General features: G+C 20.1%; 6 protein-coding genes across 6 annotated transcripts; 1 reads left to right on the top strand and 5 right to left on the bottom strand. All coding sequences in view use genetic code 6, as the record gives it.

Annotated features, from left to right (window-relative positions):
• Positions 1 to 337: 337 nt before the first annotated feature.
• Positions 338 to 1,434, bottom strand: TTHERM_000028466 (phage head-tail adaptor family protein, putative; the record flags this gene model as incomplete). Its single annotated transcript, XM_012797087.1, has 3 exons — positions 338 to 705; positions 796 to 892; positions 949 to 1,434. The coding sequence occupies 3 exons, from the start codon at positions 1,432 to 1,434 to the stop codon at positions 338 to 340; spliced, it is 951 nt and encodes a 316-aa protein (XP_012652541.1).
• Positions 1,435 to 2,669: 1,235 nt separating this feature from the next.
• On the bottom strand, positions 2,670 to 5,141 carry TTHERM_000028465 (hypothetical protein; the record flags this gene model as incomplete). Its single annotated transcript, XM_012797086.1, has 5 exons — positions 2,670 to 3,179; positions 3,239 to 3,371; positions 3,424 to 3,828; positions 3,891 to 4,234; positions 4,941 to 5,141. 5 exons carry the CDS (start codon positions 5,139 to 5,141, stop codon positions 2,670 to 2,672), a joined length of 1,593 nt encoding a protein of 530 aa, XP_012652540.1.
• Positions 5,142 to 7,231: 2,090 nt separating this feature from the next.
• TTHERM_00652530 (kazal-type proteinase inhibitor 1) lies at positions 7,232 to 7,657 on the top strand (the record flags this gene model as incomplete). Its single annotated transcript, XM_001013904.1, has 1 exon — positions 7,232 to 7,657. The coding sequence occupies one exon, from the start codon at positions 7,232 to 7,234 to the stop codon at positions 7,655 to 7,657; it is 426 nt and encodes a 141-aa protein (XP_001013904.1).
• Positions 7,658 to 8,752: 1,095 nt separating this feature from the next.
• On the bottom strand, positions 8,753 to 9,265 carry TTHERM_00652540 (hypothetical protein; the record flags this gene model as incomplete). Its single annotated transcript, XM_001013905.3, has 1 exon — positions 8,753 to 9,265. Exon 1 carries the CDS (start codon positions 9,197 to 9,199, stop codon positions 8,753 to 8,755), a length of 447 nt encoding a protein of 148 aa, XP_001013905.1. The 5' UTR covers positions 9,200 to 9,265.
• Positions 9,266 to 10,129: 864 nt separating this feature from the next.
• TTHERM_00652550 (transmembrane protein, putative) lies at positions 10,130 to 10,603 on the bottom strand (the record flags this gene model as incomplete). The annotated part of the gene is made up of 1 exon (XM_001013906.2): positions 10,130 to 10,603. Exon 1 carries the CDS (start codon positions 10,580 to 10,582, stop codon positions 10,130 to 10,132), a length of 453 nt encoding a protein of 150 aa, XP_001013906.1. The 5' UTR covers positions 10,583 to 10,603.
• A 3,197-nt stretch (positions 10,604 to 13,800) lies between these two features.
• Positions 13,801 to 14,250, bottom strand: TTHERM_000652549 (hypothetical protein; the record flags this gene model as incomplete). The annotated part of the gene is made up of 1 exon (XM_012797203.1): positions 13,801 to 14,250. The coding sequence occupies one exon, from the start codon at positions 14,248 to 14,250 to the stop codon at positions 13,801 to 13,803; it is 450 nt and encodes a 149-aa protein (XP_012652657.1).
• Positions 14,251 to 15,213: the final 963 nt, after the last annotated feature.

The raw sequence follows: 15,213 nt of genomic DNA, 5'->3' as shown, positions 1-15,213 counted from the left end.
TTTTAATAATCACAATTCTTAATATTAATAATTATAAAGGAATCTTTTTGTATATTTTGTAAATTCATATGTAGTTTTAGTAAATTAAACAGATCTTTTTTAAATTAATGATTATATTTAGGGATTATTATTTTGATTAAATTCTATTAACAACACTTAGAAAATAAATTTATTACATTCAATTATTATGCTATTATTTTTTAAATTTGTAATAATTTTAATTTTTTTCAATTAAATAATCAAAATATTTTTCATAATAATTATTTAAAATTTCAAAAACAATCTCTTTAAACATAAAATAAAAAAATATTTTTATTAATAAATAAATTTAAGAATATCAAAGTTATTTTGAATTCAAAATTTATTCAATTTCTTTTATAGTATTTTAAATATTTTTTTCGTTCAAATTTGAGGATTTATCTTCTTAAGATAAAGCTGCACCTGTTGCAGCTGTTATAGGAATTATGGAGTTTATAACTGCACCAAATGTTCCACCTAAAGTAAAGGCTTGAATCCCTAAAAATATGAACACAAATAATAAAACAAGTATTAATATTAATGTGCCTAGTGATAATGCTAACAAAGCAGGAGATATACCCAATTTTTATAGGGACATACTAATTTTTTTAATATTGACATACTCAAAAGCCCTTTCAAATTCTTCCTCACTTAATAAGAATTATAACTTCTAGCTTGAGAGGATACCTGTCTTTTTGATAATAACAAAGAATGCCTTCCATTTCATATAAAAAAAACAGTTAAAATTAAATTATATATAAATTTATATATATTTACCTATTCTATTTATGAATGTACAAAATGTATCAATATTAATCATGCCATTCTACCCTTCTTTACTTACTAAAACTCTGAAAATATCCTAAAGATTTATCTAAATAATTATTTGATTATAATTTGTTATCTTAAAGTAATATAAAAATTAATTACTTTTCCTTCATTTATTCTTTTAAGAATATCCTTCGTTTAGTCATCTAAAACCTACTAAGGAGTAACGTTAATTTATTCTAGAGAACTGCGGTTTTAAAAAACTACTGATTTTTATGTTGTAGTAATAAATTCTTAAATTGTTTTTAAATCACTCTGATTTAATAGATCAAATTAGCCAATTAACGTAAATATATTTGAAATATTGCCCTAAATTATGCCAATCAAACTTTTTACTAGCTCCTAACTAACAGATTATTCTCCTGCAATAAGAATTAACTAAGTAATACTTTAAACTACAGTCTAATCTTACAAGGTTTTAGTTGGACTATTAAATATTGTAGAAAGCAATTTGAATATTAAATAAAACTTTTGACTTATCTAGTTGTCATCATTATTAATATTTAAATATTCTTTTAATTATGTTTTCTTCACTAAAAAGTTGATTAAATCCTATTATTTTTTAATATTTAATATTATAATTTACATTCTAATTTAGAATTATTTATTACTTTTTGAATCTTTTCTGAATTTTTTGTTTCTCCAGATTATAAAATGTTAAATGCCTCTCTTAAAAATTATGGCATATCTTTATCAGTAACTATCTTGAAACAGGTTTCCAAAAAGTATAAGAAATCGTTGTTTAGTTATTTATTTTTTTCTTTTTTACATGTTTGCAATTAATAAGTCAAAATAATTTTAGTAAAATAATAAAAAAACTTAGAAAAATTTTTAGAAGTTTCATTAAACTATCCATCTTTTTAAAGTAACTAGTAAAAAAAGTTATTTTAGTCTGTGCTTAAAAGTTGTTTTCAAATCCTTGAGAATGCTATCCTTAAACAAAGAATTCGAGAATTTACATCATAAATTCAGGAATAGAGTGTTTTTTTCCAATAATAGTGTATATATCAGCTGTAAAAAATGTAGTAAGATAACTAGAAATATCGGTAGATGATAATTAGTCAGCAAAATAGCAGAAATTCTAAACTACATTTGCAATAGAAGTTTTATCAGAGGTTTTAACTATTTCTAGATCGTCAATGAATGAAATATTTTCAGATGCATTTTCTAAATACTTGTTTTATTTAAAATAATAATTATTGAAACAAAAAATAAATTCAAATATATAAAATATTTTTATTTAAGATATCAACTTAAAGTAATAATTATGTTTACGAGTTAAATTGCTTAATTAGGTTTTTGTAATTTTAATCTCCACTATCCATAGAAATTGAAATAGTATTATTGTTTTATAAATAAGTTTTAGACTCCAATATATCAACAATATGAGCTGTTAAAAATGTTAAAGTGCTAGCTATTTATTATAGAATCTCCTCATTTTTAAGTTTCTTATGATTACATTTAGTTGCTGATATTTTTTTCCATAAATAGAGAGACTTTAAAATTAAACTAGAATGTATATTTTAATATTTATTTTTTAGATAATCTTATTCTCCCTCCTCATTAAAATTTTTTGAAATATTTTATACAAAAGTTTTATCAGCATCCTATATTGCATAATAAAAAAAATAATTTTTTTAAAAAGGAGTTTTTTTTGTTACTTATAGAGAAATTAGAGAATCTAAAGTTAAGATTCCCCTCTAACTTGTTATACCAAGTATCAAATCAAAATATTCTTTTCTAATATCTTTTTCAATTAGCCCAAATTACTAAAGAGTCTCAAATCCATTTTTAATCTTCAATACAAATTAATAATTTAAATCTCAATAATTAAAAAAATACTTACAGAGGGATCTTATATAATTGAATTTATTTCTTTCTGATGTAATTTATGCAAGTTAGGTTTAAATATTGTCAATACTTTAAATAGCTTGACTTAGCTTTCTGATAAATTAAAAGCATAACTCATAAATTTGCTATAAAAAAATGCAAATAAGTTAAATAAATTTGAACAAAAAATTTTTACTTTATGAGCTCTTCTTTTTTTCCAAATAAGAACTTCCATGAATTATCAATAATATATTCATAGCCTCTATCATAAATTAATTTTTCTCTTTGTTTTTTTTTTCTTCTATAAGATGAGAATATTTTCGTATAAATAATTAACCATTCTTAATTTTTGCTTTTTTAAGTTATTCTTTAATAACCTCTTTACATAATCTAAAAAGTATCTTTTATACCATTAATTTATTTTCTTCTCTATCTGGTGAGAGTAAAATTAAGCTTAGTATATTTACTTTATTAGGTTCAGTCTTTTAGCTTTGAATACTCATCTTTTTTATTATAAGTAATGTTTTGTAATTTAAATCAATAAATAAATATATTTCTTTACTTAATCAAAAGAGTAAAGCAACTAGTAGAAAATTTAATAACCTTAGGAATACTAAAAAAGAGGTGAAAACTTTACAAGATCCATTATACTATCAAACCATCCATTATTAATACTGATTATATTCCTAATTACTCTAATAGATATCAAATGATAAGTGTTAAAAATCATTTTCTCAAATAAATTACCTTTTATTAGTTTCTGAGTATTAAGTTTGCTAGAGAAGAAGTTATTCAAAATCCTTTATATCAAAATTATATTTATTCAAGAAAACTTTAGCAAAATCCTTCAATAGCTTTGGACTTATGTTCATACTTTCGCTAATTGTAGATATATCATATTCAGTTGTATCAAAAAATAAAGAAGTAATTTAGAGAATAGCTTTTTTATTGCTATTCATAAATTAAGTGACTTATGTAATTTATCTACTAAATGTCTCATAATCAATCTTTTTATTGAATGAAGACCATAACGAACCTGAAAGCTAAAGTATGTTTACAAAAAGTTTTAGATCCTATTTTTAACAATTGTGAAATAAATAAATAAATATTTTCGATTATTTTTTACCACTAGAATTGTTTATGTATTAAGATCTATTTTAAATAAAAAAATTTTATTTTATTAAATAATTTTAATAAAAATATCAATTAATTACTCTATAAACAAGTCAAACTGATCTATTAATCTATCCATGTATTATTTGGATTTATCAGTTCTTACAGTAAAATTTAAGACTGAGAAAAAACTTGAGCTAAACCTTTTTATCTTTTATACTGTAGGCTTTTAAAGAATAAGTAAAGGATCTTCTTTTGCTATTTCTTAAACAATCTAATCAAAATCCTAAAAAATATTTTCGATATGATTAATTTTATAATTATTTAAATCTTCAAGATTTTTCAATAAAATAATCATGCTTCTAAATTATGGATTAGCTATTGGTGGTATAGGAGAATGAGATAAAATTTCGCTTCCGTCTAAATTAAATCCACAACGTAAACCCTATATTTTTAAGAATTAAAAGTTAATAGTAGTGATTCACCGAATAAGACTTTTTTTGATTCTTCCGTATACCGAATAATTTAATAATTTTAAAAAGTATATTCGGCCTCAAAAACCAAATATAAATGGAATATATTTAATTTAATAAGTATTTTGTAAAATTTAAGAGTAGCAAGTATATAAACTATGTATGTATATACATACTAATTATTTGCATAAATTTTAAATTAGCTATAATTTTACAATCTTGAAAATGATTGGATACGAATTTTTCTTTTGAATATTGAATCTATTATTTAATTGAATATTAAAGTAAAAAAATATTAAAAATAAACCAAATATACATTAGTTATAAAAAAAATATATTTGATTAAAACTAATTTTTTAAATAAATATTTAGATTGTTGTCAAAACTAACGTAGTCCTATAACAACAACTTCTATAGCTAATAACAAAATTATTCTGAATAACTTTCTTTTAAACAAGAAGCTTTTAACATTTTTTTAAAGCTTTCTTGATTTTTTAATAATTTTTTTTTTGATATATGTTAATCTGTTAAAATGTTAGCTTTGTTGCTTGACCTCTTTTTGTTCATTTAAAAGCAAATGAAAATAACCCTTAATTTCTTCATCTAAAGAATATGTCTATTAAATTGCTGGTTTATCCAGCTATTTTTTATTTTGTGTAAGATTAATTTTATCATTACTATACTATTATTGTCTCTTAAAGAATCTTTATTTTGTTCGCTTAAATGGCTTAATAATTTGTTTTTCTCATTGATCTAGTTAGTACCTTAGGAAGCTTAATCTAATTTTCCATCTTAAAATTCTTTATTAGACTAGCTATTGCTTTTTTAGATCGTTAGCTCTTGTGCAAATTATTCCTTATCCTATTACTGTTATTTCATTTCTAATTCCAAAACATTTAAATCTTTTAATCTTTTAGTAAATTTTTTATATTTCTTTTTTAACTTAAATTACTATTATAAATTAAAAATAGGTAATTGTATGTACAACAAATGATCAATTTTTTTTATCTTTTATCCAAAAAAATCTAAATAAACATATTTTTAAATTTAGTTATTTAAATTTTCGATTTTTTACTTGATTAGTTTCTATTAATTTAACAGTTATTTATTATTATATTCAACTGCATAAATCACAATTAGACTATTTAAATTAATAATAATCACAATTCTTTATATTATTAATTATAAAGGAGTCTTTTTATATATTTTATTGATTGGAGAGTAAAATTTTAATAAATTAAAAAGATATTTTTTAAATTAAATTATTTTATTTTAGGATTATTATTTTGATTAAATTCTATTTTTTATATTTAGAAAATTAATTTATAACATTTAATGATAATACTATTATTAAAAATTTACATTTTTTATGAATAATCAAAATATTTTGTAATATTTTTGATAAAAATTGATAAATAAAATTTATTTTATAAAAATACAATAATTCTATTCTAATTATAGAAATAAATTTAAGAAAATACTTTTTTGGTTTGATTTAAATAAATTTCTGCAAATATTAAATTAAATTTTTATAATTATAAGCTTTTCTATTCATAATAGACTTTTGATACAAACTAAATGCTTTATAAAAATAAAAACTGATTTTAAAAATTTAATAATTAAAATTTTATTAAATCCATCATTATATTAAAACAAAATGTTATTGAAAAATATTTTTATATTATATTTGAATCTCAATTAATAAAAGCCAACTTACCTATAAAATTCAATTTTGCATATTTTTTCTAAAGAAAATTAAAAATGAATAGAAATAAAACAATTAATTTTAAAGAATTTATGTCTTATCATAAATACTTTGATATCAAATATAAAAATAATTTAAATAACAAATATTTATATTGGGAGTTATGATATAAAATAAAAAATTATGAAAAATTAAAAAACCTTGTAAAAATTTAAAAAAAACATTGTGAATTAAAATTTTAAAATAGTTTTTTGAATAAAACTTAATTTTAAGTAAATATTTTTTTCTGAAAACTCCTAATAGGAATTTCCATATTAATTAAATATATGTATCTTACAAAAATTTTATTTAATTTATTTAGGAAATTATAAATTAAATTTGCATACTTATTATGTAATACAAATGTAATTTAATTAAGTAAGCAAAGCGATACAAGAAAAATAAATTAAAATCAGCAAATAATATTAATCATCTAAATATTTGCTTTTTATAATCATTTTTATTAATATCCTAGTTAAAATAAAATTAACAAGGATTATTTTACACAATTAAACTATTATATTTATAGCTTTTAAGTATTTATTCTTTATGAATTTGTTTTATTTAAATTTTTATCTCACTTATGAAATATATAAATGTAGTACTCTTGAGAAAAATCTTTTATTTATTTAATCGTAATGATTTTTTGAAAATCTTAGAAATTCCGATGATATAATAAGGAAATTACAATTTTTAACTAAAATTAAAATATTAAGATAAAATATTAATTCAATTTTTTAGTGAAAACGACTTATTTTTATCTTCTTTTTTTATGTTAAAATTTATTTATTTAATCGTAATGATTTTTTGAAAATCTTAGAAATTCCGATGATATAATAAGGAAATTACAATTTTTAACTAAAATTAAAATATTAAGATAAAAATTAATACAATTTTTTTGTGAAAACTACTTATTTTTATCTTCTTTTTTTATATTAAAAGTAAATTTATTTCTACAATAAAAAAATGCTTAAATAAACACTAATGCACTTGTAAAACAACTGTTATTTATTTATAATAAGTAATTAAATGGAAAAGACTATTACTTATCATAGTTATGGTTAGTATATTCAACATAAATATTTTAAAATTATTATTAATTTAAAATCTACCTACCAAATTTATAGCATTTTGCTTTAAATAGCTGCTTAAGTTCAGTAAAAATTTATTAATTTTATTTAAGAAATTAATTCAACAAAAAAAAATAAAAATAAAAATACTAAAAATGAAAAGATTACTATTAATTGCTGCTCTAATCTGCCTCTGTGCTTGTTAATCTATTTAGTAATGCCCTACTGACGGTAGAATGATGAAATGCTCTCTTTAAGAATATCCTGTTTGTGGTGTTAGCATTACTTACAATGGATAGGTTAAAGTAAATTTCACAAACCATTGCATTGCTTGTTCGATAGGAAAAGTTGCTTTTACTGTAGATGGTAAATGCGAAGAATATCCTGGAGAAGCTAAGTTTTGTCATCCTGCTTTAGCAAAGTCACAATGCTCTAATGAATATGCTCCAAGTTGTGGATACTTCAATAAGAGTGTTAATTGTTTGGTTCCTCCTTGCAACGTAGAGTCTGCTAATGCATGCTAAGCCTGCACAACTAATAATGTGATTTATACTATCAAAGGAAAATGTGCAAAAAATTGATAAAAAATTCAGTATAGAATATAATTTGATTTCTTATTTAGGATTACATATACCTCCAAATCAAATTGCATATTAAGTATTTTTAAACTTATTAAATTTATTTGAATCTCAAAAAAAAACTCAATTATATTTTTTTCTGATCTTATTTTAATTTATAAATTTGTTTTTAAAAATTGAATTCCATAATTAAAATATTATTTCTTTTGTTAACCTAAATAAATTTCCTTTTTTATTTTCCATTATTTTATTTTTTCTTAATTAATAATGAAAGCTTTTTTATTTAAATTAAATAAATTTTTTAATTATAATATATAAATAATTAAATTTTAATGAAATTATTTTCTTTGAATTTAATAGGTATAAAATTAACATGTGAGTTATAAAATCTATTTATTTTTTATGGATATGAGTTGGTTTGAATAAAGAATTTTTGATCATTTTATTTATTCAACTAAAAAAAATTTAATTCAATATATATATAATTATTTATTTATTTACTTTTTAATATTTTAAATGAAATTTAATTTAAATAGATTATAGCATATTCTATAAATAATAAAAACTAAAAAAAAATCTTTATTACCAAACAATATTTTTTGAGGTAAATGTATCAAATTATTACATTATATTCTATTGATAAAAGTAAATTTATTTGATAAACATTAAATAAATAATTTAATAATTGAAGAAATATAATAAATAAATAAAATTAATTTTACACATGCTTTAATTTAAGAAGTATTTTCTTTCTTAGTAAAATTAACTAATATTTTTCGTTTTAGAAATTGTTAGAATAATTTAACATCTTATCAATAGACTAAAAAAAATTATTTACTATTTGCTTTTTGATTTATTGATACTTGTTTAATTTTCTTTTATTGTTTGAGATTTTTTTAAATAACTAAACATTGGATTTTTATGTTCTAATAGAACAAAAGAAAAAAGTTTATTTATTAATGAGAAAAATATTAATTATGTCATTAAATGAATTTCAATTTGTGCAATAAAAAAATATTTTTAATTTTAGCTTAAAATCTAAAAAATAACAAATAAACATAAATATAATATTAAATGATTTTATAAGATGCTTATTTATCAAACTAAGAAGCTACCTGATGGCTTTTTCAATAATTTAGAATTGAAGATCATTGATTTTTTTACTTATTATTTGTGTGTTTCATATTCAGTTTCAACGTTCATTTATTCTTGGATAGGTTATACTACCTATTATAAGAAATTGCTTTTGCAGTTCTTGATTTCTTCTTGATTTCTTTCGAACATGCATTTAGTCAATTTACTAAGTTATCTTTCAAACAAACCATATTAAATAACATCTCTAACTTCTGATTAGCAATTAGATTAGGCCTATTTCCAGTAGTAATCTATCCCTTAAGTGCTTTCAGAATCCTTGTTTGCAGCTAAAACTGTTACAACCTATTGCTAAAAAACTAAATGGAAGCTTTTGCCAGATAATCTACAAAATACTTAGGGAGAGCTAATCAAAATTAATGCTAATAGCAAAAAAAAGGTCTTTACTTTCATTTGATATATTTTTAATATTTTTGTTTGAATTTAATATTCGTTTTTTTCAAAGGTTTTTCTTTTTATATAGCAAAAAATAATAAATTAAAAACGTATCAACCAAAAATGACTGACATCAATTTTGATTATAATACAAACTTGAAGTTTTCATTTAGTTTTTATCAATAAAGGTTTTATCATTTTTACTCTTGTTAATATTGAAAATTAATAAATGCATATATATCAAGTTACTATTGATAAATAAGCAATTTTTAAATTTCCGATTCGTAAATTTATTAAATAATTTTTATAAAATACTAATAATAATTATAATAATAGCTATTATAAATTATCATGAATTTACTGTAATTCCTCTATACGATTGTACGAATCGCATACGAGGAATAAATATTTTTAGGCGTTTTTTTAATAATTAATTCCTCACTAGATTATGTACGATTTAATACGAATCGAGGAATTACGGTAAATTAGAAAGTATTTTATAAAATTTTTATTTCTTAATTATTGAAATTTAATTCAAAATGAAATATTTTATACTAAATTGAACTAATATTTTAAATAATAAATTATTAATTTTTAATAATCTTTTAATTTAGTTTTTTTCATTAAAAAAATTTCTTAGATTTTAGTTTTGATATTATATCTAATATTATAAATCGGTTCTTTTTTTTAATATTTGTTTCATAAAAACTATTCAATAAAAAATATTTCACTTTCCTAAAAGATATATTTTTGCATTCAAATATTTATAAATTTATTATTTATTTTATTCTTTATATTATTATTTAATTTCTAAAATAAATTCTAAAATTGAATAGAAAATTATTTGAAATAATATAAAAGTAATTTAAAAAAAAATAAATGTTAAAATTTATTTTATATAAATTATAAAACAATTACTAATTAGTTATTATTATAATAAGAATAATATCAATTATTAATATCATATGAAGTATAAGGAGGGAAAGCATAGATATCAAATCCTCCACAAATAAGATAATTGGGAGCATAGAAAGTTTTGAAGAAGCACTAGTTGGTGTTAGCAAATTTTCTGATGTGATCATTAATATAGCATTTAAAGAAATAATTATTTTCATTAATATAAGCATCAGGATTGCCTTATCTAATAATATCCTTGACTTTATTACAATCATCTGAAGCTGTTTCACTCATTGTTGTTTCAACGAAGGCTTGAAGATATTCTTAGTATACTTAAGATTAAGTGCAAGAATCGGTGGGAATATTATTGTTTAAGCATTTTTCATATTATGATAAGGTAACTGGTACAAGATTCTTAAGATCTGTCTTTTATAATTAAGTGAAGTAAACTCCAGCTCCAATCAATGTTAATAAAATAGGAAAAAAAAAGATTTTTAGGCTCATAGTTATTTTTTTTTGTAATTTATTTATTTTTAATGATTAATTATTATATAATTTAAATATTAATTTATATTTTCACCTTTTAAAAAATGAGTTGATTATACAAAATTAATAATTTAGCTAAATGTTTGATACTATTTACTTTTATCTTGAATAAAAGATTTAATAGTTTTTTTAGAACACTAAAAACTTTACAAATAGTTTATCAAGAGAAAATTTCTAATTGCTTTGATTACTTATCAAAATCTTATATAAAAAATAGGCTTAAATAAGCAAAATAAATTGATAAAATTCAAATAAAATCAAAAAAATTACAGTCAGTGTTTTGATGTTTTTCTTGACATATAAATGCAGGTATAATAAAAAGGATTTATCCTTATGTTGAGCTAAAAGTAAAATATATATTTTTATTCAATTCATTATGAAATTTTATTAAAAAGTAAAAATTTATGTCATTATCTCAATAAAAAAACTATTTTTTAATGACTAAAAAAAAGAAAAAATTTGTTGGTATTACTCTAAAAACTAAAATAGACTCTTGATTAGTATAAAAGATAAAAAAAATTGATAAATTGTTTAAAAAAAACCACTCTAAAATAAAGTTAATTTAATTTTTGCTTTTTTAAAAAGAGAACTATCTAAGTAACGAATTTTTTAACAACTTTTAGGATAAGTAAATTCTAATTCTTTAAGCAATACTTTATTTTTTTTGATAATAAATAAACTCTAAAATTCAATAGTATTGTAAATATTTGCTTACCAATATTATATATTATTAGAAAATTTCTTATACGTCTAAATACATAAGTCATTTTATAAATCTCCAAACTATTGATCAGAAATTTTTCAGCATTAAAGAAAAATTAATTTTGTATTCTGATAATATCTTAAATTAAATTAATATTAGCTTCCATATAATGCTTCTAAAAGACTTATTTTAATTTTTAAATTAAAAATGCAAAAAATTTAAGGATCTTTATTACTATTTATATGATAAAAACGTTTTAAAATATACAATAACTTCGAGTTTATTAAAAAGAAAAAATTTTGAATATGATCGCAAGCAAAACAAACTAATAATAAAAAATTTAATGTGTAAAATAATTTTCATCTTTTAATTAGAATAAAAAAATCATTAAAATTAAGATTAGATTAAAATATAATTATTATTAACTTAATTAATTACAATGTGACAATAAGTAAGTATTAATGATGACATCATTTTTTTCATTCAATATACCAAATATTGATAATAAAAATGTTTTAAGATATTAAACTTTATTTGAAAAATCAAAGATAAATCTATACATTTGAGGCACAACTCTAGTTTCTAGTTTCTGATTTAAGTGATATTTATAAATATATTTTCTTAATGTAAACAACTTAATCTGATATTTTCTAAAAATTACTAACCATTTTTTTTGTTTCTAAAATAAAAACAATAAACTATTAAATTCTTAATAAATAAATATATAAATAGATATCCTTATAAATAAATTAATTTAATAATTCTCATTTTAAATCTAAAATAAAAATAATAAAAGATAAAAAAAACTTTTATATTTCCTCAAAATATAAAAAAAAGGAAAATATTTTTATTAAATAATTTAAAATAACTACTTTTTTAATCTGATAAAAAAAAGAAACCATAACTGTTTAAATCAAAAACAGTATAAGGAGGATATTTGTACTAGCTAAAACCATCGTAAATAAGAAAATATAAATAAGAGCATATACATCCTTCAAGAAAAACTTTCAAAGCATAGTTAGTAATAAACTTAGTTATTGATTTATTCTTAAGCTTAATTAGCAAATCCTACAAAATCAAAACAAGATTATTTACCACTTTAAGATATATTAAAACTTGATTTCTCTTAGAAAGATTTATAAATTTGTTGATATTCTTCATTATCAACATAAGGAGAGTTTAAATGCTCGAAATAGGCTTTATTTGCACAACTAATGTAATCATTAAAACTCAATTAGGATTGATCAAGCAAGTTTTTTAAAAGCTCAATAAAATTTTATCTCCTGCAATTAAAGCTAAATAAAGTATTTAAATAAAAAATCTATTAATTTATTATTCTATAAGCACAAAATGTCTGGGCCTATAAAAAATGTGAAGGATTTAGTATATTTATCTATTTTTAATATAAATAATCACACATTCGAAAAAAGGTTTATAATTAAATGTAATATTAATTTACCTATTTTTTTATTAAGAAGTAAAGGTTAAAATTATGAAAATATTAATTTAAAATTAATTTGAGCAATCCAATAATATTACTAATAAAATTCATCATATAAATAATTTTAGAATTATAGTCTTGATTTCTTTAACAAAAAACTATTTTTAAAAATATATTTGAGGATATTAATTACTTCTATTTATATTTAATGAAAATAAACTAAAAAATTTAATCATTTAAAAAATAGGCTGTTTAACCGTTAATTAGGTTTGTATATTTAAAAAATATAAATTTAGTTAACAGATTATGTATCTTTATATTCATACTTTAACAAGCAATAAATAGTCTTATTTTAATAGTTCTAATAGAATAAGCTTAATTATTAAGTTCTAAAAATTATTTTTCTTATCTCAGCCATTCAAACTATCATTTTTAAACCTATAATTTATCAAACAGTTTTATATACTTAAAATAGAAAGAAAATATATTGCTTTAAGATATATATTTATTATCAAATTAATTACGATACCAAACACTCTCATTAATTAAGCACTTTTCAAAAAAAAAAATTACTGCTTTAATTAACAACTCAATATTCGAATGTGGGGAATCTGTTAAGATGGCTGGGGTTAGTAAAAATTTATTCTTAAAATTAATATTAAAATATATTGTAAAATGGATTAAATTACCTTAAAATAATAAAAATGAAATGCAATATCTCCCTCCACACCTACATAGTTGGCGATATTTTAATTTCACTATTATCTCTTTATAAATCTCTCATTATAACTGTAATTTAAATGTAGAACAAAATTTAAGATGACTAATTTAAATCAAGCTTGATATTTTTTTTTCATTTAAATTAACAAAATAAATGAAAACTATCTATTAAATTATAAAAATGCTTGTTATTGTGATGCAATAATTTATGTTTTATTTTGTAAAAGTTCTCCTTTTAAATAAAAACTGTTAAATTAAAATCCTCCAAAACACTAACAAAACTTAAAGAGAACAGTTATTTAGTTTAATTAGTCATACAAACAAACAAACTAACATTTAAAACAAGAAAACAAAATAGTAAATGGACTTCATTTTTAATTAATTAGCAAAAAAGTTGTAAATAATAATAGCAAAATATTTATTTGTATTTACACCATTTATTTTTTGCTATGATTAGCGCCTTTATGATTTAAATATTCCAATCTTTGAACCCTTTCCTACAGCAATTATCGATGGTAATTAACTATGTAGTAATGGTTCTACATTCAATATAGCTCTCTTTAATTCTAATTCGAAAAATATGGTTGCTCTCAATCTACAGCTATGTGGATTTGCAATTTATGATGTAACTCTATTAGGAGAAAATATATAACTTTTGAAACACTTTGAATACTAACCTCTTAAAGATTAGGTCATATCACTAAGTATTACCAATTCAGATACATTTCTTTGGGTTGGATACTCTACAGGCATCATTGACATATATGATATTTCTAATCTAATGTTCCCTCTTGTTTATTCTACTTAAATTACTTATTAGGGTAATCCAGATGTTCTGTAAAAGGTTATTTAGTTTCCAGATCTCAATTTAACATTTTTAACATGCCTTAATAATTTCAAGTTTATTAGCTGGTAGAATAATAATCTTTAAATTATTAAAACCTATGACTTTCCTGATTGGTATATTGTAAAGCTTAGATTAGCTTTGAATCAATCTGTTTTGATAGCTTAGGGCTTTCTTTCTCTGAGTTTTTATTAACAATCTATTGAAGATTTAAAATAGGGTAACCTTAATTTGATATGTATTTATACTCCATCTGCTGCATATGATTTGAATGCATTTGAAGTTATTTAAGAAAGTATCATTGTAATTCAGATTGATTTATACTAATATATTATGATAGATATTAAAAAATATATATAATCGTATGATGGTAACTCATGCAATCCTGATCAAATCGTTTTACTTGATAGCTACCCATCAAATCCTTTAGGAGGTAACTTCGTGCTATCTCAAGATTAAAAATATTTATACACTTAACAAAGTTCAATAGGAGTATTAATTTTTGATGTCAGTTAAAAAAAGCTAGATATTTTTCAGATTATTTCAACTGGAGGAACTAGCATGGATTTTTAGCTCAGTAAAGATGAGAAACAACTATTTTATTCTAATTGGTTCAACACTTAGATATTTAAAGTTACAACCCCTAATTTAAATTTAGATATTCCAAACTTGCTTTTAAACTAGTATTAATTGACCAGTTATAGCTTCTTCAAAGGAGAAGGAGGTAGTTTTGACAATTAAATTGTATACTAAGAACCTTAAGATATTCTATATATGGCGCGCAAGGATTAGGGTAGTGCAATTTTTTAGTACGAAGGAGAAGGTCTGATTAGTTTGATATCTGTATTAGACTATGGCTTACCTGACGTGTCCGTTGCATA

Source organism: Tetrahymena thermophila, assembly GCF_000189635.1.
Source record: "Tetrahymena thermophila SB210 genomic scaffold scf_8254667, whole genome shotgun sequence".
Lineage (NCBI taxonomy): Eukaryota > Ciliophora > Oligohymenophorea > Hymenostomatida > Tetrahymenidae > Tetrahymena > Tetrahymena thermophila.
Note: the sequence above shows the minus strand (reverse complement) of the source record. Positions and strands in the feature narration are given on the sequence as shown.